Genomic DNA, 20796 nt, shown 5'->3' on the forward strand with positions numbered 1-20796 from the left:
GTGCACCGTACACTACACCGTACACAGGCGGATCGAGGTTGTTGTAACACCGCGCATATCATCGCCATCTCACTTTTTCCGTCCCTTTCCCCGGCAAAACATATAAAAGGATGGCAGTGTCGAACACAACATCGATAGCGTCGCCGGGGCTCGTGATGACGGAGGCAGAGCTGCGAAAGGCGGTGCAGTCGGCCCCTCTCCATAAGGTAAGGAACTTCTCTGGTGCGACCATCGCAGCCGACTGCTCTACGGCGATCGCCGTCGCCCTCACAGCCTCCATTCCGATCTCTATCATCGACTACAGCATTATGGCGCGAGTGGCTGGTGTTGCCCCGAGTAGCATGCAGGAGCTCGCTAAGGGTGTTACAACGGTGCTATTCCGCCCTCACAAGTTTTTTTTCCCATGCGCAGAAAACAAATGCAGCCTGGTGTACCGCGTTTGTGCAACCACGTACGGCTTTACGTACATTGGCTCTAATCTGGCAAAGAGCTACTGCGAGTCGCACGGGATGGAGAAGGATGCCAATCTGGCCGCAGGTATTGTGAGTGGTGTGATGAACACCATCTTCACCATCTGGAAGGACAGCATCATCCTGCGCGCTCTGCCGCCGGTAAATCCGAGTGATTTGTCCAGCGCGAAGAAGTCAGTGCCGTTTTTGACCCGCGCCCTTTTCTGCGGGCGTGACACTCTGACGTGCGTGGCCGCTTTCACGTTCGTGCCCATTGTCGCGTCGTGGATCTCGGGCTATGCGTACTACCAGAAGCGTCTTCCGCAGGCCCCCAATGCAATTCTTCCCGAGAACGAGGGCAAGGTGAACCTGCCAATCTCATGCGTCGACACAGCGCAGATGTTGACCCCGGCGCTTCTGCAATTCGTGACGACGCTCATGCACATTACTGCTATTCGGTACCGACAGACGTATCCGCACTTTTCGCTGAAGGACCTCTCCGACAGCTTGCGGAGCACGTACCTCTCTTCGACGGTGCTGCGCATGTGTCGCATTATGCCAGCCTTCGGCATCGGTGGCATCATGAATCGAGAACTGCGCTCCTCGTTGCTGGACAAAGCAGACCCTCATGAGCAGCAGACCATAGCGTAAATCATGTCTTCGAAAGGAGTGAAGGGGAGCGCGCGCAGACATTGAGAGATTTGCCACGCAACGCACTTAAGTGTTCGCACGTGTGCGTGCGTTGTGTGTGAAGAGCGGGAGACATGCCAAGTGATGCGTCCTCTCTCCTCGTAAGGCACTGCACTGCATTGCGTGCGTGTGTGCTGCTCTGCGCATGCTCCTCAGTGAAATGCAATCAAAGCGTTGTTTCCTCCTCTTCTGCTTGCGTGTAGCCTTGTGAGTCTGGGCGCGCTTTCTTACCGCTTACTGCAAATGTAGGCGTTCGTTTTTCATTCGCCTATTCTCTCCGGAGCCTTCCCTTGCACACTGGTGTGCGCAGGCCTGTGGGAGCGTCTAGGGGGAGGGGGACCGCGGCGGCGCTCGCTGACGATAGACAGATGGAGCATTCAGTGAAGGAGGTTCGCGAGGATGGAGTGCGGCGTGTGAGATGATGACACGGTGAAACGAGACCGATGCTGATGGTAAGCCGGGAGTCGGCGGCGCAGGAGGAGGGAGGGGCAGCACACTGGCGTACACCTGAGCGGAGTAGCACTGGTATCGTCACTCTTCTCGGCGGCACGTCTCTCTTTTTTTTGTAGCTCTGCTGACCCCTTTATCTCTTTCTCACCATTTCCCCCCACGCGCTCTCACTCCTGCCTTTCTCTCTCACGCCTATCCTCTCTCTCTCTCTGTCTCATCGCTTGCACATGTTGTATTGCCAACGCTGTCTTTTCCTGTTTCATATCGTTTACTCCTCTTTTTTCTCTCTCCGCAGCTCCTGCTGGGGTGGGGCTGAGGTTGTGTATGTGTGTGCATCTCGGATGAAAGACCGAGCAGGGAAGCAAGGGGTAAGGAAGCAGAACTGAGTGAAGATGAGTGGAAGGGGCGGAGGTGACGAGGGTGAGGGCGAGCACCACAGGGCGATTACGCGCAGAGGTGCTCGCTTACTTTGTGTCCTAGCATCACTTCCTGTCCCCAGATCCTCTCTATATGGAGATTGACACGCTTGCACTTGCACACACTACCCTGTCGAGTGTGACTGCTATCTGAACCCGCTTCCCCCGCCTTTCTTTTTCCAAGTTGTACGCTCCCCCCGCCCCGCCCTCCTCCTCGTGCTGCACTTCCCTTTCTCTCACCGGGTCGGCATTTTCGTAGTCTTTTTTGTTGTTCTCTTTTTGTGCTTCGTCCGGCACCCCCCCCCCCTCCCCCCTGTCGCCACATTTTCCTTAAAACAAAAAACGCGCACATCCACCCTTTACGTAGAGTCACCGAAAACCCAATACATTCGTTTTTCTCCCTCTTTTCTGTTCTCTGACGCGCGCATCACGACGCCTCAGCTCGTCTTGCGCCTCCCTCTCCCGTGTTTTTGCGACCACCCTTCCTATACCCCTCCCGTTCCTTTTCGCCATGCGATCTGATATGCCAACCCCTTCGCCCATATTTTCCCTTTTCCCTTCCCCCCTCATGTGGCCCTGTCAACGGGAGACACCTCAGCGCGCAGCACCCCAGAGCGCAGCACCTCCCCTCGCTCTGCGCGATGAAGCCGAACAGAGCCCCCCTACCCCAGCCAACGCCGAGCTGCCTCTGGCGGTGGCAGGGCGAAGCACCCACGACGTAGCGAAGCCAGGGCGGCGCTGGGTCGGGGCGACCTGCAACAGTGCACGCGCCTGCGCCATCCATGCGATGGGCGTGGTGCCGGCGTGACTCGGGCGTGTCTCACCCGGCCCGCACCGCCTGGCGGTGTGTGGGGAGGGGGGCCAGCGCCACAGTGCGGGATGCGCCGGATGGCGGCCTGCGGGGCGAGGTGTGGGCGGAGGGTGGGGCTGAGGCCGTGCCCCGGTGACTGAGCCGGCGCGTTGCTGCACTGTGTGTGTCTAGCGCTGCTTTGCACCGCGCGGTGGGTCACTGACAGGCGGTGGGGGGTGGAGTTTGTGCTCACATTGTGTGGGAGAGGATATGGACGTGCTGGGCGAATAAATCTCCGAAGAGCGCGCGCATACTCATGCACTTGTGTATATCTTCTCTTGCTTGATGTTTCCTGAGTTGAGGCGGAGTCTATCTTTTATTGCCTTTCTTTCGTGAGTGCACGCCCTTCGCACTCGCGCCTCTTCTTGATTTGAATTGATGAAGGCGTGCAAATCTGTCCCTTTCGCTGGGCGTGGATGAGTGCGACCAGTAAGGATGGACGTCACGGGGCTGTGCACTCAGGCAAGGGAGGCAGGATTGTGTGTAGGGTGCAGGTAAGAGTGAGTGGGTTAAGTGAGCGGGCGTTCATGATGCTGAGGAGAGAGCGAGCGAGCGCTAAATCACGGTGCACTGACCTCGCGATTCTTTACACAGTAAGGAAGCGTATTTTAGCTTACACGACTGAAGCCCTCTTCAGGGGTGACAGTAGTGCCACATTTTGTGTAGCACACGCATATCTATAAAGAGGGATGAAAGTAATCGCAAAAAAACACCAAGACAGGGAATAATACTCTACCCACGCAAGCAAATATAGGAGGCGAGGGGGACGGTCCAAGTGACCAAAGGCAAGGAAGCGTGGCGCACAGGTGCTGATGTTGAACAGCAGAACAAGCAAAAGTGGCTACATCCTCTTCTCCCCCTTCCTCCGAACCACCCGACCGGCTCGTATCTCCCTTCTTTTCTTTCTCGCCGAAGCTATCAGCAGCGCGACCAACACCCGCTCGCTCAAAAAAAAAAAAAAACAAGCATCCAGAAACGCCAGAGTAGAGGGTTACTTACTCCCACCTCACAGGCATCGGTCCGACCCAGACAGTGATCACACGTAGCCCCCCTCCCCCCTCCTTTCGAGTCATCCGAAAACGCACGTACGCGCTGAACTGTGTGGGGGCGACTCGAATTTTAGTGCCTTTGTCTTGTCCTTTTCTCGGTGTGTGGAGGATACGGTGAGACTGAGGGTGGTGGTGGTGGTTGAGATGGCGAAGAGAGAGAGAGGCGGGGAGTGTCAATGCGGTTTGCGGTCCTCTCGCGCCTGCGTATCGCACATTGCCACTGGGGATGCCTTTTTTTCCTCTTACTCTGTCTTCTCTACTGATGAAGAAAAAGATGATGAGACGCACGCACACCCCTCTTCTATTCTCTTGCTTCTGCTTATGCGCATTCTCTCCTTGATCCCCCTCCCCCCACCACACACGCACACACGCATATATATATATACATATGCACGTGCTGTCGAAACGCACGTTGAGTCCCGCACAGAAACAGTCTCCCCCTTTCCCCTTGCCTTCTCTCTCTCTCTCTCTTCTTTGTGTTCCTTTGCTTACGTATAACCAACGCGTATTATCACCTTCTGGCGTAAACTCTATCATCGCCAGGAACATAGCCAGAACAGGGAAGAAGAAACGAGCAGCAACAACGCTAGCGGTGCATCGAACCAGGTGGAATCGTTGTGCATTCTGTAAGTAGGGATTCTTAAGGTTAAAGCACCCACCCACACACACCCATACACACACGTAGCGCACAGACACCGCTGCACGAGTGTTTAGCAAAGTCGCTGCAGCTGCCGTTGAGCTTCTTTGTCTCTTTTTGTGCCCTTCACTTAACCCCCATCATTCTTTTCATTTTGCTCTGTTGTACTCTACGCCGTTTGGCACCCTCCCTTCCTTTTTGTCTAACGTGGCCACACCGCCTGCGACCGAGTTTGGACCGAAGGCGCAAAAGAACGAAGCACACCACGACACTGTCACGCACGTATACCCGCTCTGTCACCCTTGCAAACGCGCCTATCCATTTCTTCATCTGCTTGGAGCAGGGACACCCGTACCCCGTAAACACCCCTGCATCACAATTGTCTTCTCTTTCTGCCTTTGCTCTCACAGTTCTGAGTCCTTTTTACCTTCTTGAGGAGGAAGAAAATAAAACCAACGGATCTGCACTGCTATCTGTTCGACTCGTGAACGTGTGTGCCAGCACGGGGCACCCTTTTCGATCATTAGCTTCACTCTCCTCGCTGTCTCACTCGGCGATCTATTTTCTTCCTCTTCTACCTCCACCTGAAGTGGCTGTGTCCCTGCCTTCTCCCCCCTCCTCACCCAGTACCCAACGTATGCGAGAGCTGCGCTAACGTGCGCAAATAAAAGGCCTAATGATGAGTGTGGACGATCCGGAGAATGTGTTCCGCACTGTTAACATGCGTGACCTGATCACGCGCGCAACGCGCGAGCCGCCGCGCTCTGCCCTGTACGAGTACGTCAAGTCCCTTAAGAACGATAACACTCAGAGCACCCCTCTGTCCCTGGCGTCCGATGACTCCTGGGACTCCACCTACAACAGCGTGGCGGAAGGCTTGTTGGAGATTGGCGACGCTACTGGGGACGCCGAGACGCGGAACTTGATCTACAAGCTGTGCCACTCGCTCCACAAGAAGGCGGTACAGAAGATCGAGGAGTCCCGGGAGCATTGCCACGGGTCGGTGGAGGTGAACGCAAGGCATGAAAAGAACATGTCACATGTCGAGGATTGGATGCCGTTGCTGCATCTCTTCGACCCGCAGAGGTTCTACGCGGTGCGAGGCACCCCCCTGACGGCTGCCACCACTGCTGAGCGTCCGCTCAGCCTCAACGTGGCGGAAAACCCGAGGGAGGCTTCGCAGTTGCTCTTGGACGAGCTGGACGTTGAGAAGCTGTCCGGTGGCAACAGCAATCATGTGTACCGCCTAGCGCACCCAGACTTCCCCGGCAAGACAGTACTGTTACGCGTGTATGGTAGCAATGACAGTGAAGCGATTGATCGATTCCGCGACGTGATGGCAATGCGCGAGATGAGCCGGGCGAGGCTGAGTCCGGCCGTCCTGCACTCCTTCAAGTGGGGTCGTGTCGAGGAGTTCATGGACGGTGTTGCGACGTGCTCGACGGATATGTTGCTTCGCAGCCCAACCCTGCTAGCGGAGGTGTGGCTGCTAGTACGCGAGATGCACAGCCTGCCGTACGCCTCCTTTCTTCCGCAGAACGTCAACAACGAGAAGATCCGTCACTTGCTGCACCCGGCGCTCGCGGACTCCCAATACGCCACCCCTGCGGAGTACTGCGACGCCTTGTCGGCGCGCCTGAAGAAGGTGGTGCTGGCGAACAAGAGCAACTACTACCTTGACAACACAAGCCAGAAGCTGATGGAGGACGTGTGCCCGTCCTCCTTCGAGCGCACGTGCTTCCGCTTCCTGCGACTCATCAGCAACCTCATTCTAGAGTCCTACCGCACCTCCTTCGTGTCCTTCATTAGCGCCGAGGTAATGCTGCTGCGCGAGCTGCTCATGAAGCGGGCGGTGCCGCTCGTCTTCTCGCACAACGACTTGAACCCGGGCAACATCCTCCTGGCGTGGCGCAAGGTGCCAAAGGAGATGCGCCGACAAGCTGTCAACGACGAGGATGAAGATGACGAGGTGACACCGGTGACCTCTGACCAGTCCACGGCCTTCAGTCGCAAATTTCTCTCCAAGAAGGGTCGCCACCGGAACCTGGTCGACATGAAGGGCATCATCTTCATTGACTTCGAGTACACAGACGTGAACTACCGATGCTTCGATCTTGGAAACACGATCTGCGAGCTGGACTACGACTACACCCGCGGCACCGCCGAAGGCGAGCCTGGGTTCATCAAGTACCATTACACCTTTCCCCCGGAGGAGTACAAAGAGCAGTGGAAGGGGCTTCCAATGACGTACCCGCGTTGCCCAGAGCTCATCTACACCACATGGCAGAAAAACGAGCAGCATCGCCAAGAACACGGGGGCGAGGCACCGCCGTCGACAGAGATGCACCTCGGGCACATCTGCTTGAAAGGACTCCAGGCGTACTTCGCGGCTGCGGCGCCGGCGAGTGCTGCTCGCGACGCCGCCACTCCGATCACCCGTGACGAGCTCACGGAAGTGTTAATTGGCACTATGTGCTCACACCTGAGCTGGTCACTCTGGTCCTTTGTGATGTGCGCCAACCCCAACGTAGGCACGAACAACGCAAACGACGACCCCTTCGCCAAGGGGAGTAGTGGGCTCGACTACATTTACTACGGTAACTGCCGCTTGCAGGAGTACGTGGTGCTGAAGCAATGGATGCAAGAGAGGCAGCTTATCTGAGTGAGCACCAATGTGCCCAGTTAAGGGTGTTCCTTGTTTCCACTATACGTACCTCCTTTCTATTCTGTATGTGTGTGTGTGCCTGCGCTCCGTACTTGCCTTTTTCCTTGTGGCCTGCTAGGGTGAGTGCGTGTGTCTTTCGTGGACCTCTTTCTCTCCACGTGTGGAAACGAAATTCGATAGCAACGGTGTTTCCCGTTGTTTTCTTTCAGCCTTTTTCCTCACTTTCGCTCCACCGCTATCTACCTGTGTGCTTGTGGCACTCAGTGACCTCAACGCCTTTCGATAGTCCTTCCTACTTTCCTCACTTCCATCCCCCACCTCGCCGCTCGATGGCTGTTTTCATCTTTTGTCCGTCTTGCTAGGCTCGCCATTCATCTGTGTTCTTTCGACTTCCCTCACGAGGTACGGGCGATGGGGACGGCGCGTGTGCGGCGGATACGTGAGGCGGTGCATCGTGATGCCTGCGCGTCTGGTTGTGTTTACTCTCGTGGAGAACGGGATAGCACAGGGAACACCGAGACAACTCCGGGGCGCATGGCGTGTGCTGACCCGCCTTGGTGATTATGTATGTGCGCATGCTGGCGAGGAACTCTTTCCACGACGGTGTCTGTCTCTACTCCGTCGCCTTTCTCCCTCCTTTGCCTCTTTCCGCCGCTCGTGGGCCGGCGCGGGTGCGCCCCCTCCCCCCGCCGCGGCGGGCCTTTTCCTCTTTCCCCGGGGCACGTGGCGGGGCGTCGCAGGGCGGCCCCCCTCCCGCGGCGCCCCAGGGCCCGGCACCCCCCCTGCCGGGGTGGGCAGGGCATAGAAGAAAAGAAACACTGCCCGCAAAGCGGAGCAGCAGCGGTTTCCCGGTGGACGGAGCGGCGAGGAAGATGACAGGCGGGGAGAGGAGCAGCTGGACGGGACACGACGGCGCTGAATCAGGCGTTGGCTCGAGCTTCGCCGAGATGAAGATGCAAAGGGCAAACGCGTGCACGAGGTGAGGGAGCAAAGAAGGACGAGCGTGATGCACGGACACACGAACTTGCCGACTTCGAAAGGATGATATAGGGAAGGCTTTTCAGCCCTGAAGCCAAGTAGCGTGAGCAGGAAAGTAATATTAACACAGCTCTCCGCCATGGCTGTAATGTTGAGTAGCGTGATGCTGATCCCGTAATGGTGGCTGAAGAACTCGCCGACGCACGCGTTCGAGGACCCCGATGCGCCGAACGGCACGAGGCATGTACGCTTCTCCAGCAGCGGAGAACTGACCATCTTGAGTCCCGGTACGAATGAGATGGCTAGCACCGCCCGGCGTGGAGGCTTCTGTTTTGCTGTTGGGGTTTCCATTCCGGTGTTCTTATCCGTAGGCACGAGCCGCGTGCGCTACTGAATGTGCAACCGCGGCAGCATTGGGGCCAAGCGGCACGCCATACTCAACACAGGGGTTGCACGTATCAATCAACCCGCTTGCCGGCATGGTGCTTACCCAGGGGGTGCGACAAAGAAAAAAGAGAGAATCACTGGGACAGCGTAGTGCGGTATGGGCGTATGCGTAGAAGGGATGGCGCACCGCAGCAGCCAGAGCAACGACCAGAAAGGGGGAGAGAAGTGGGTGGAGACTGAGGAGACTCGATGAAGGGGGGCTCGACGATGTTCGGCTGTCGTGGCGCTTCTCTCTTACCCGTCACCCGCACACCCACGCAATCGCGCTCACCGCATTCAGCAGTGGAATCGGGGTCTGCAAGCTTCGCTTCAACATAATGACGACACCCACATATCGTCATCGAGGGACAGGCATGCTTTCCTGTTTGTTTTTTTCTTTTTTTCTTCTCTTACGTATCTTGCTCGGTTCATTTTCCGCTTGGCTATGTGTGTGTCAAAGAACGGCAGTGACTAGACACAGACACGTGGCTTCGAGTGCTTCTACACGCTCAGCGAACACGCATGTCTGTTGTGTTGGTCACCTGAGGTACTCGCGTACGCGGGCGTTTCCGACGACGACGTAACAGGAGAGGGGGAGGGGGGAGGAGGCAGCAAGTGTGACTGCCTCCTCCCTCCTCTCTCCACGTCCTCTGTCTCACCCCTGCACCATAATCGCCGCTAATTTGTTGCGTCATCCTCTGCGCATTCTCCAAAGCTTTTTGTGTTCTTCCGTCGGATAGTGACCGACCCACGCTCCACACACCCTCACTGATGAGCCGCCATTCAAGAAGCACATGCAGAGGAGGGGCAAGAGACCGACAGAGAGAGGAAGAGACACACAACAACAACGGAGGAAATACCCCCCAAAGAGAAAAAACGACAAGGGTTATGACGGAAAGTAGCGCGAGGGGGGGGGTGCTGGTTCGAAGCGCGGCGTGGGCGCGCGTCTGTTTGTGTGGTGGATCTGCGCCTACTCGAACAGACGCCCCCCTCTTTACATCTTTGGCTCGGTGCCTCTTTCCAGCGACCTTTTAACGAAAGAGAGACCGCCATTGTCAAAAGATGCCAAAAAATGGGGAGGAGAGTCCAACCGCTACAGAGGCGCACTCGACGCAAGTGGCCCACGCCCAGAGTAGACACGCTGGTAGATATGGGGGCCTCTGATGGCGGCGGACAACGTTCGCGAGGGCGTAGAGGCAAAGTCGGGACTTGGTCAGAGGCTGCGGTTCGCACCGAATCACTCGCCATGAGGGAGGATAGAAAAAGTGTCTTTGTCGATCACTGCTGACAAGGAAGGAAGCCGTAATAAGATGAGAAAGAAAAGGCACCAGCAACGCTCTTTATCAGACACTCGTGCGGATGCCGGCCCCCAATCACCCCCCCCCCCCTGTGAGCCTATGGCTTTCTCATGCACGGGTCCAGTGCGAAGAGCACAGATTCCAAAAAAGAGTAAAAAAGCGCGTTTCTGTGCTTGTTCCTTCTCGCACCACCTCACCTCCCTCCTCTTCCTAACTACCCTTCCTGCATCTATGCGTTACCTCCCAAAGAAAGGGGGCGGTGTTAGGGGAAGAAATGGAGGGTGCTTCTTTCCAAGCCGTGCGAGTGATAGTCACCGAGAGAGCCAGGGCAGGTGGCAAGGTGGTGGAGATGGGGAAAGAGAGGAGACGAGGAGTGAAGAAGACAGCTAAGAAGCGCCGATGCCGTATAGAGAGAGAAGAACAGGAAAACACACAAAGAACAAGCCAACAGAGCAAACAGTTGCACATTCACCGACAACATCTTCAGCCCCAAGAGCAGCCGCAATACACAGGCAACAATAACGCCCAAGAGCAGTATGAAAGGGGAGCAAAGGGAGAAAGAACCTCTTCGAGTTTTGTCGTTTGCACAACTGGTAGCCAAGGAGAGAGAAGCAATCGGCATAGGAGGCAGCGAGAGAGGCAAAGGCAAGCGAGTGCGTATCGAGACGACGACATCGCGAGACTATCAAGCAGCAACGCAGACATGTTGGCAACGAGCCACAAAGACAGACTGCAGAGTTGGAGAGAGGAGGGTGCAGCGAGAGCAGAGAAACACCTGTGAGCAAAGAACTATGACGAGTTACCACAATGCGTTCATATACCTAACCCCCCTCTTTTTTTTGCCTTTCTATGCTGTTTTGCCTTGTGCGTGTATCCTTTGCTCTCCCTACGTGCCGTCTTTCTTCTACCGTCGCCGCTTGAGCAGACATTCCCCGCCGCGCATCCCGGTACGTGAGATGTGCACTGCAGCATCGCGTGTCTGCTGCTCTGATGGCTCCGCCTCTTCGCCGCACTACATCACTGCTCTCGATGCCGACCCCGCTGTACTTCACGAGAGGTGTGCGTGTCTCTTTTCTACTTTCATTGCCTCTTTCTCTTTGACCTCGAGTGCTTCTCCCTTTTTTGCCCACCGCCCCGCCCCATTCATATTATTTCATTGCTGAAGTCAAAGGCCCAAGGAAAGCTCGGAGTCATGCGCGTTCACAGGCATGTGTGAATGTCTGCGCGCGCGCTTCCTTGCCCTTGTTTGTCCGTGTGCGAGCGCATGTTACTGGGGGTGTGCAGGTGGAGATCCTGTCAAAATGAAACAGAGGAGGAAGGAGGAGGAGCAGAAGAGAAGGGAAGGGCCGATCCTGCTAGTTTAGAACTTGACTGCGTATTGACTTCTTTTGCTGCCGTGTTCATGGTGGGTTCCCTGCTCCGCTTTCCCACCCTCACCCGCCTCATTACCTCTTTTCTTGCTCTTTCTTAAATATATATATATATTTTTTCAATGAATCGTTTTACCTTTTAGGCTCGAGCGGAGCATTGGGGGAGGGGAAAGGAGGAAGTGAAGGGAGGTAGGAGAGAGAAAAAAGAGAGGAGAGAGATCAACGCCGAGCTTAACAAAGTGCCCATTTTCAGTTACGGCTGATATCCTCTTCTTTCTTTCTTCCGCCATCTCCCACTGCTGCCATCCACATGGTGCCGATACAGACGCGAACGCCGTCGGCTTCTGCGTGTGCCGCTTCAGGTTTGTCCCTCTTTCTTCTTCCACGAGGCTTGAACGCTGGTCGTGTGTGTGTGCATCTTTCGAGGAGAAATACACGCTCCCGTGAGAAGAAAAAAGAGCCCCACTAAGGACAAGGCGCAGCAGGAGGAGCAAACAGCACCATATAGCTGACCATCCTCAAAAAGCAGTCATCATAGCACCATCAACTAGAGAGAGGAGCGAGTGAGGGGAGAGGTGGAGCGGGCGGCTGGTCTACGGAGTGCGAGAGGGAAAGAGAGTAATAAACAACCACGATTGTGGCAACGGCGCCCCCCTCACACTCCATTTTTTCTCTGCACGTACCTCCTCACCGTTTCTTTGACCAACCCGCTGAGATATCGTTTTTGGATTCTCTTCCAGGATATAAAATCAAATTTGCCAGCATTGGGCGACACAGGAAAGGAACACGAAAAGAGTCACGACTGCGGCGATGTGGAGCAGATCAGCCGCTACCCATGACAGTTATTCGCCTTTCTTCCCCTGATACGGTGAATGTACGTGTTTCACTTCGTGTTCCCACAGCGCGAGTACCACACGCACACAAGCATAGAGACAGAGAGATGCAGACACTCACACCACTAGACACGACTCCACAACCAATTTAGAGATGAAGCGGCCGATGCAAAAAAGAGGCGAGTACATATATATCTGCCGGCAACGATGTACGTGCGAGCTATCGGTCCCCGCTTTGAGAGGTGCAAAGTGTGCTTGTGTGTCTGTGCCGCTGTATGAGCGTATGCGTGGACGAGAGTTTTTAAGAAAAGCAAGCAAAAAAAAAAAACAACAACAAAAAGGGAGAAACTAAAGTTTAAGCATTGGCAACGAGAGGAATAACCTAAAGTAAAGCAATCACAAAGAGCACACAACTCCTCCCCCAAATGAGCGCTTTCAGTCACATGCCCGCATACATACACACCGAGCCGTTTGGAAAGAGTGTGCCCGAGCGCGTCTACAGCTTGGCCTTCTTACGCGGGGTGTAAAGAAGTGTCTCTCCCATCATGCAGCGTGCAATAGCGCAGCCAAAGGAGATGGTGTCTTTCACGTGCGCCTCTGTAGCGGCGAGGAGCGGGTTGCACTCGACCACGTCCAGAGCGACAAGACGACCGCACTCGGCGATACGCTCGCACAGGAACAACCCCTCGCGTAAAGAGAGGCCGCCGCGCACGGGGGTGCCCGTCGCCGGCACATAGAGGGGGTCAATCGTGTCGACGTCGTAGGACACCATCACTGGTTCTGTGCCCTTCGGTGAGACAGCATCGATCGCCATGCGCACCACCTTGTCTATACCGTAGCGGTCCACATGGTGCATGCTGAAGGCGGCGATGTTCAGGTCGTGCAGGATCTTCTTTTCCGCCTCCTCTACATCACGCAGACCAATGTAGGCAATCTTGTGCGGCTTCAGCAGCTGCGGTACCCACGAGAAGCACTCGGGGATATTCTCGCGATCGAGTCCCAGCAGGATTGACAAGGGGCAGCCATGCAGGTTGCCAGAGACCGTGCCGGACATAGTGTTGATGTCCGCGTGGGCGTCCACCCAAATTACGCCGGTGTCCGGGTACACGGACAACACGCCAGCAACCGTGCCGACGGCGATGGAGTGATCGCCACCGACGGTGAGAGGGAAGCGGCCCTGCTCGGCCACCTTGCGCACAGAGTTGTAGATCTTCTCTGTGCACTCCGACGTCAGCTTCGGGCGCTTGATATGACCGATTAAGTCGTTCTTCTCGTTCGCCTTGCGGGCCTCGACGATCTTGCCGTCGAACACCCGCTCAAGAGTCGTATTCCACCCAAGCTTCTCCATATCTTGCTGCAGTCCCTGCTTGAGAAGGTAGTCAGGACCGAGCTCTACCCCACTGAGCGGCTGACCACCAGAGAAGGGGGCAAGAACGATGCTCATGTTCTTCTCTTTGTAGAACTTGTACTTCTGCAGGTGGTGCTCCATGATGAACGAGGGGAAGTTGCTGCGGATTTGGGTTTGGGTGTGTGCCAGTGAGTCTCAATGGCAAACAGAAGGCTTGCCTCCCTTTTTTATGTCGGTTGAATACGAGGAGTGGTGGTGAGGAATAGAGAGAGGAAGGGAAGCTAACGTGCTTTTTCACTGTTGTCGCTTCAAGAGCCAATGTGGTTTCTAGGGAGGAGGGGGGGGGGCAAAGAAAATGATCCGAGAAGGCGTAAACGCGCGCGCGTGTGCGTGGAAGTGACGTCATCGCATTCAAGTGTAGCAGGCAAGAGCGGAGGAGGAGAGGGGGGGTGAGAGATTTTCTTTGTTCAGCATGTCCATATCCTCTCCCACACAGTGTGAGCACAAACTCCACTCCACCCCCCACCGCCTGTCAGTGACCCACCACGCGGTGCGAAGCAGCGCTAGACACACACAGTGCAGCAACGCGCCGGCTCAGTCACCGGGGCACGGCCTCAGCCCCACCCCCCGCCCAAACACCGCCAGGCGGTGCGGGCCGGGTGAGACACGCCCGAGTCACGCCGGCACCACGCCCATCGCATGGATGGCGCAGGCGCGTGCACTGTTGCAGGTCGCCCCGACCCAGCGCCGCCCTGGCTTCGCTACGTCGTGGGTGCTTCGCCCTGCCATCGCCAGAGGCAGCTCGGCGTTGGCTGGGGTAGGGGGGCTCTGTTCGGCTTCGCCGCGCAGAGCGAGGGGAGGTGCTGGGCTCTGGGGTGCTGCGCGCTGAGGTGTCCCCACGTCATCAAGGGGAGTTGGTAGATCATAGAGCGAAAGAAAGGTGCACGCGTGGGGCGTGGGGGCGGGGGGGGGGAGGGAGATGTGACTACGAATAAAGCATGCGGGGCGTGGCGTGCAGCCGCAGGCTTTATCGAGTTGGTGTGCGTGTTTTTTGTCACCACCTACACAACGCTAAGAGGGTGCGTTGGGGAAGGATCGTTATCTAAAACGAACTTCCTCTCACTCGCGCACTGTTACTTTGGAGAGTGATGAACAGGCGTACTGACGGCCAACGTATCACTTTCTCGAATTATGTAGCCTAGTGATGCGCGAGTCTACGGATGCATTTATGTGCGCTTATTTCTCGGGACATCGATGCTGATTCGGGGAGAGAAGAGGGGGTGGAGAGGCGATGTACACCCCCGAACCACGTAAACAATGCGTCGTGAATACACACGCACACGCACACACGCCACAACAAACGAGTGAGAATGAGGAATGAAGAAAAAGGCAAGCAGGACATTCCACTCCAGCCCAGTTTTCTGCGAGCAGCGACACGTGCGTGCAAACCAATCGAGAGGTGAGGGAATCAGCGGAGATGCAATCCCCAAGAGAGTGTCGTTCTTCAGATAATCCTACCGCGAGGTCTCCAGCGTCAGGTACGCGACGAGGCCATTCACACCCGCCCCCAGTACCCCTGTGATGTCATCTCTGGCCAAAGATGAGGCAAACGCTGGAGGACGCGGCAGGATGTATCTGAAGTCCTTGATAAGGGAGATGGTAGTAAAGGGAGTCGAAACCAGCACGGGCTGCACCTCACCACATAAGGTGGTGTCATACATGCCGAGCTTGTTCGACGCACTTGTCATAAGCCCCACCGAGCGCACAATAGTTGCAGATGCACGACTTGTCCGACTGCGCGGCGAGCCACAGCAGCGTGTGCTGCACCACACTTGGTGCGAACAGCATCGAATGTAGTGCAGCGGCAGCCTGGTCAAGCGGTCCGTCTTGCAGCATCTGTGGCGCAGCCGTGGTGATAACAATGAGGCAGCCGACGAGGAAGTAAGCGCCCGCGCCGGCCTGTTATGACAGAACGCTCCCTTACACGTTGAAGGGGGTGTGATATAGTCCGTGACCGACTGCTTCGTCGCCGCATCGCCGCCGCCTCCAACGCGGGGGAGGAAGTGAATGAACATGAATCTACGTAATACGCATACGGCCTCCACGAGAGCGCTTCTTCCAGCTCGCCTGGGGTCGCATCAACGCGGAGGTTTGCCGAATATGAGGGACATTCCAGCACTGCCGGGCCTAACGCCACCACCGGTGTCGCCGCTGCATTGCCCCCATCTGCCTTCAGCTTTCCGTATAGCTCTGTCAGGTGCTGTACGATAAGAAAAAGGCCGTGCGCGTACGCCGCAGCGTGAAGAGAGGGTTCTTCACAGTATGCTCGGTGGGTGGGTCGTATGGGGGCGAAGAGGACCTTCGCCACGGCCGGCAAGTCGAACAGCGGCAGCACGAATGGTAAGCGCTTGCCGCCATTGCCCATTATGCTCACCGCTGCTGCTGCAGCGCGTTGTGTTCGCCTGTTCATCGAGGAGCTCGCGAAGAGTCTTGTCACAGGTGGCCTCTACAAAGAAAGTGCTGCTGTCGAGGAGGCCAATTGTGCTTTCGCCGTTGGGCAGCAGTACAAGTCGGCCTGAGAGCTGAGGGTAGTAGTAGGCCAGGTGCGTCATGGCCTGCTGAAGCACATCCGCGCTGACAAAGTCAGAGGAGAGGGCCGACGGTGTCTGCTACCCTCTAGTGATGTTTGGGTGCTTGTCGAGGTACACGATGGCAATGGGGATCATGAGGCCTTCCATGGGCCCAAGGTGGAGTGGCTCTGTGGGGAAGGAGCTTCCTGTGACCCGAATGGTGCTTACCACTGCCGCCCCTGCATCTGTACGACAGTGCACGGTGACCGTCTGCAGCGTGTGTACACAGTTCGCACTAATCAAGTCCCCTCGTCGACGTAGAGTACTGCGTCATAAAGTGCGGGCGGGCGGGCGCATCTGTGCCTACAGGCAGGAAGTCTAGAAGACAAGAGGACACGCACTCAAAGCGAGGAGCAGTGAAGAGGGAGTGGGTGGGTGGGTGGGAAGGTTGTTGACAGCCACGGCGGAAGGCGCTCCTACTTTGCGTGACAGCATGTTGGGCGCAGAAAGAGACGTGCCTGTGCGAGGATGATCTGTCTATTGGCAAGAACGTGTATGTGTGTGCTTATATAGATGTATGGGAGCACGTGTGTGGGCAAGCATTCAATGCACTGATGAGAGATGAATGAGGGAGGGGGGAGGCAGACAGTGCGGGAGGACGCTAGAGAAGAAAGGAGGCGGGCCGTCGCTGATGGGCGGTAATGGAGAGCACGTCCGCACTTGCGCGGATGCCCACCCGCTTGCCGCGGTTAACCCCCTTTTTCCAAATACAATCCCACGTGCACATCACACATACACACGTCTTCACGAAAGCGAGAGCGAAAAAGGAGGGGGAACCATTTGCCCTTACAGACCTCCCTCCGATGGTTAGATACGCACACCTCTGTGTCATTCACGCAGATCCATTGTGCATCTTTGTTGTCTCGTTCTCTTTCTCTCGCGCGCGCTCTCTCTCCGCATAGAGGGTTGCAATGGTAGCAGATGCTTGTGTTGTTGTCTTCAGTACCCTTGCTTGCGGCAAGCCCAGTCATGGGGGAAGGGTGTGATGAGGCGTGGGTGAAGAGTGGAAGAGACACAAAGACGGGAGAGGGCCGAGACATAGAAGGAACAAAAATAAAAGAGGCAGTCATGTCAGCGTTTCATCTTTGTAGGAAAATAAAAAAGATGGGAGGGGACGCAGGAGGGTGAAGAGAGTATGCCGCAGGTGTGTGTCTGAAGGGTGGGGGTATGGTGGTGACGGTGCGATGAGGTGCTCGTGCTCCGACATGCCCCACAAACACGCACACTCGCTGCGGAGTGACAGCATCAGTACTCGTGGAGCTGCGCGGTAAGGGATTGCGATCCGCAAACCCCAACAAGGAGAGGGGGAGGGAGAGTACAATCGTGATAGTTATGCTCGGGGAAGTAAGAGAAAAGAAAAACAACACACACACATACACACACACGCACACGCACACACACGCAAACAAAACCTGAAAAGCTACCACCACCAAACAGTGGGGCTAAACAGAAAGAGAGAGGATAGAATTCGCGATGACGGCTGATCAGCAACCAAGGAACAAAAAGGGATCCGTGGTGGTTGTGGTCACATAAGTTCTTCCCTTGCCGCTGGATCGGAAGAGAGAAAAAAAAAGCATAACAAAAACGAACTTCAGCGTGGAGCGCTGGAGGGATGGCGATATCACACACGTGTGAGTGTGTGTTGATGTGTGCTACGTTGGTTGATGGGCCTTCTCACTCACCTAAAAAAAAACTGAAGACGCAGTCGCGTGTTTGACCAAAGTGACGAGGACAAATAAAGGAAAGGGGGAGGGCAGAGGGGCAGAGAGGGCGCACGATCACATGTGCCATCCGCACCTTCCTTTGCCTTAGAGCTCGTATATTTTCTTGGCCACGTGCAGCCCCGCGGATGCGTTGTGCAAGACGTGCCACTGAAGAAAAAAGAGTTGAGCCGTCACCAGCTCCAGCGGCTCCGTTGCAGCTAAAGTTGTTCGACCACGTGTCGATGCGCTTGCTTCTTTAGCAACACTATTGCCAGTGCTCGTGCTCTTGACAAGCACCGCTGTACACTGCGGCGGTACCGCGAAGACATCTGGAGTCAGCGTCGTCGGGTAGTAGTTGTAGAAATCCACTGTGAAGAGATTATACACGGGCTCCCACAACTGCACCTGGCTCTCCTGCGCGGGGGACAGGACAAGTTCATCAAACATGGGATGGCCGAAAAAGCGCCAATTCGGCGACTCGTAGGGGACAGCGGTGATCTTACTCAGCTCGAGGTCTGAGCGCGCGCTCAGCTCTAGCCGCCATGGAATTGTCATTGGTGCCCCCGATGCTGCGTCAGTCGCGTTCAGCACGTAGAAGCGCTGCTCCAACAGCGGTGTGTGATCGTACCGTTCCATCCCACTAAAGCGAATTACCGGCACGCCGCGAACCATTGACTTGCGCGTGGACGCAGTGTAGCGCTGCGGCACGCAAAAGGGTGCAACTTTGTGCGGCAGGTAGAAGACGTGGCAGCGCTGAGAAGGGCCCTTGTCACTGCCGTTGCCATTTCCGTCCTGCGGAGCACCATCGCCACTCGCTGTGTCGAAGAAGAAAAAGCCGCGCAGGTGGCGGTTGTCTACGAGGAAGGTAGTGCGCTGCGCACGGTACACCTGGTCCAGACGAACAGCGCCAGCGGCTCTGTCTACGTAAAGCTGCCCAATCTGTGTCATGGGCACGCGACCCTTCAGGGGCATCGTGGTAGCGAGCGCAACCGTGTAGCTCTCCCCGAACTCGACACCGCAAAATGGATGGTATGGGGGATCCTGATGTCTATGGCCGTCGTGCTCACTTCTTGAGCTACTGCTGCTGCTGCTGTTCATGTCGTCCGCCGCATGCTCGTGCAGCTCTGCGGCGAGGCACAGCCCATACATAATGCCCTGGATGATACAGAGCACCAACACGGCACTATATTGGCGTGCCGCAATGCGATAGTTGGGCGCACACATGGCTGTGTAGTTTGTAGGCGCCCGTATCTGTCCACCTTTTTACTTGTGGGGTTACGTGTGGGTATCTGACTGCTGCTGCTGCTGCTGTTGTTGTTTTTGTCTGAACTTTCCTAATTGTTTTCACGCTTTCAATCTCATTTTTCGTCCGAGTTGAGGTCTTCCCATGCAACAAAGCACGCCAGTGCGAAGGCGGTCTTGCGTGTGAAAGATCGAAGAAGGAAAGAAGAGAGGGTGGGAGGGAGAGCAGGTGTGTGTGTGTGTGTGTGTGCATGGAGGGGGAAGAAAAGGGGCGGTGGAGCTATACTGTGCGACATAAACTCATACCCCTTCCCCCCTCCCCCACACGCACCGGTGTGTATCTGTGCTCCTGCCATTCCTGAGCCGCGCTGCTCGCGGCTGCTACATCACTTCTGTGTTGTTTGTCGCTCCGCATAGATGTAACGGAATCCATCCCAGACACGTACTTCGCACAGACGAAAAAGGCCAAAGGGAACACACCCAGCCCACCTACACTGCGATGGAGGAGAGCCGATGAGGAGTGAAGCTAAAAAATGGGAGGGGAAGAGAGAGAGAAGCTGCGAGCAGCGCCACGTACAGACACACAAGACACAGACACGGACGCGTTCGTACATCGGCACCCCTCTGCCTTCCCTTCTGCTCCTCGATTTATCAGCTTCGGTGACGGCTTAGTTTCCCCCTTGTTTTGATTGCACTGACGCGCTCACGCATGTTGCGATGCGCACTCTAGCTTGTATTTCATCTGTGCCTGTCCGTTGATTGGAAGCTGCGCATTTTCCCCGCCTTTATGGGTGGCTTGATGGCGTTCCTCTAACATATACATAAAAAGTTTCACCAGTGCACGCACCAATCTCCGGAACTCAAAAAGAACATCCGCAACGCGGCGTATTAAGACGTACTTCACCCCGTAAAGGAATGCATGCTGTGTCACTCCGCCATGCCACATGAAGAGAAAGGGACATGAGCGCATCTAAGAGCAACATAGAATGCCATCCATAGTTACTGCAGGCTTTGTGCTTAGTTGGCTCGGTTGGGGGTAGGGATGCACAGAGGGAGGAGGCGTGTTGGCCTTTTCGCCTGCATCTTGTGTGTGCGTTTGGCCACTGGGGTGAGTACTCATGTCGCGCCACCGCATGTCTGGGCTGTGGTGGGCGAGGACGGGGCGGCGTCGGCAGGGCGCATCTCTTTTGTATTTCTGTTTAAGAGGGGTAAGAAGAACACGAAAGCTGAGTGAAAGGGGAAGACAAGACAAAAAAGGAGAAATTGGAGAGGGGAGAGGTGTAAGGCGGACACAGTGCACACACACACACACACGCAAGCACTGCCCACGTAAGCCGAACACAACCACCAAATTGCAAGCATATTGTGCAGCTTTTAGTCTCTCACATTGTAGATGCACAGACACACGCAGAAGCCGTAGCGTGAGCGCGCACGCCGGAGAGAGAGAGAGAGGGTGGGTGCACGGCTTATGTCCCCTTCCTGCGCTGGGGCCACAAACGGGAAGAGAGGGTGTGTTAGGAGGGGAGGGGGGAGGAGGAGGGGAGAGGAGGAGAGGAGGAAGATGTATTGCCATTTTAGCGCATGCTGGCGACACGCATGTGTGCGAGTACGCGAATGTAAGGCAAACTCGAAGAGGGCGGGGAAGGGAGCGGTGAGTGATGGGATGCGTGAATGGAAGAAATACAAGGAAAAATGCGACTTTGATGCTCTGCTACCAGAGAGGAGAGAGCATCAACTAAGTTACAAGGGAGGACGACGCGCA

At 55.9% G+C, this 20796-nt stretch overlaps 4 protein-coding genes across 4 annotated transcripts; 2 read left to right on the top strand and 2 right to left on the bottom strand.

The window, feature by feature from the left end:
- Nucleotides 1-110: 110 nt before the first annotated feature.
- Nucleotides 111-1100, top strand: LBRM_34_1380 (conserved hypothetical protein; the record flags this gene model as incomplete). Its single annotated transcript, XM_001568198.2, has 1 exon — nt 111-1100. The coding sequence occupies one exon, from the start codon at nt 111-113 to the stop codon at nt 1098-1100; it is 990 nt and encodes a 329-aa protein (XP_001568248.2).
- A 4117-nt stretch (nt 1101-5217) lies between these two features.
- Nucleotides 5218-7203, top strand: LBRM_34_1390 (putative choline/ethanolamine kinase; the record flags this gene model as incomplete). The annotated part of the gene is made up of 1 exon (XM_001568199.2): nt 5218-7203. The coding sequence occupies one exon, from the start codon at nt 5218-5220 to the stop codon at nt 7201-7203; it is 1986 nt and encodes a 661-aa protein (XP_001568249.2).
- Nucleotides 7204-12607: 5404 nt separating this feature from the next.
- Nucleotides 12608-13600, bottom strand: LBRM_34_1400 (arginase; the record flags this gene model as incomplete). Its single annotated transcript, XM_001568200.1, has 1 exon — nt 12608-13600. One exon carries the CDS (start codon nt 13598-13600, stop codon nt 12608-12610), a length of 993 nt encoding a protein of 330 aa, XP_001568250.1.
- A 4297-nt stretch (nt 13601-17897) lies between these two features.
- On the bottom strand, nt 17898-18740 carry LBRM_34_1410 (conserved hypothetical protein; the record flags this gene model as incomplete). Its single annotated transcript, XM_001568201.1, has 1 exon — nt 17898-18740. The coding sequence occupies one exon, from the start codon at nt 18738-18740 to the stop codon at nt 17898-17900; it is 843 nt and encodes a 280-aa protein (XP_001568251.1).
- Between the last annotated feature and the right edge of the window lie 2056 nt (nt 18741-20796).

This window comes from Leishmania braziliensis, chromosome 35, assembly GCF_000002845.2.
Source record: "Leishmania braziliensis MHOM/BR/75/M2904 complete genome, chromosome 35".
Classification (NCBI taxonomy): Eukaryota; Euglenozoa; class Kinetoplastea; order Trypanosomatida; family Trypanosomatidae; genus Leishmania; species Leishmania braziliensis.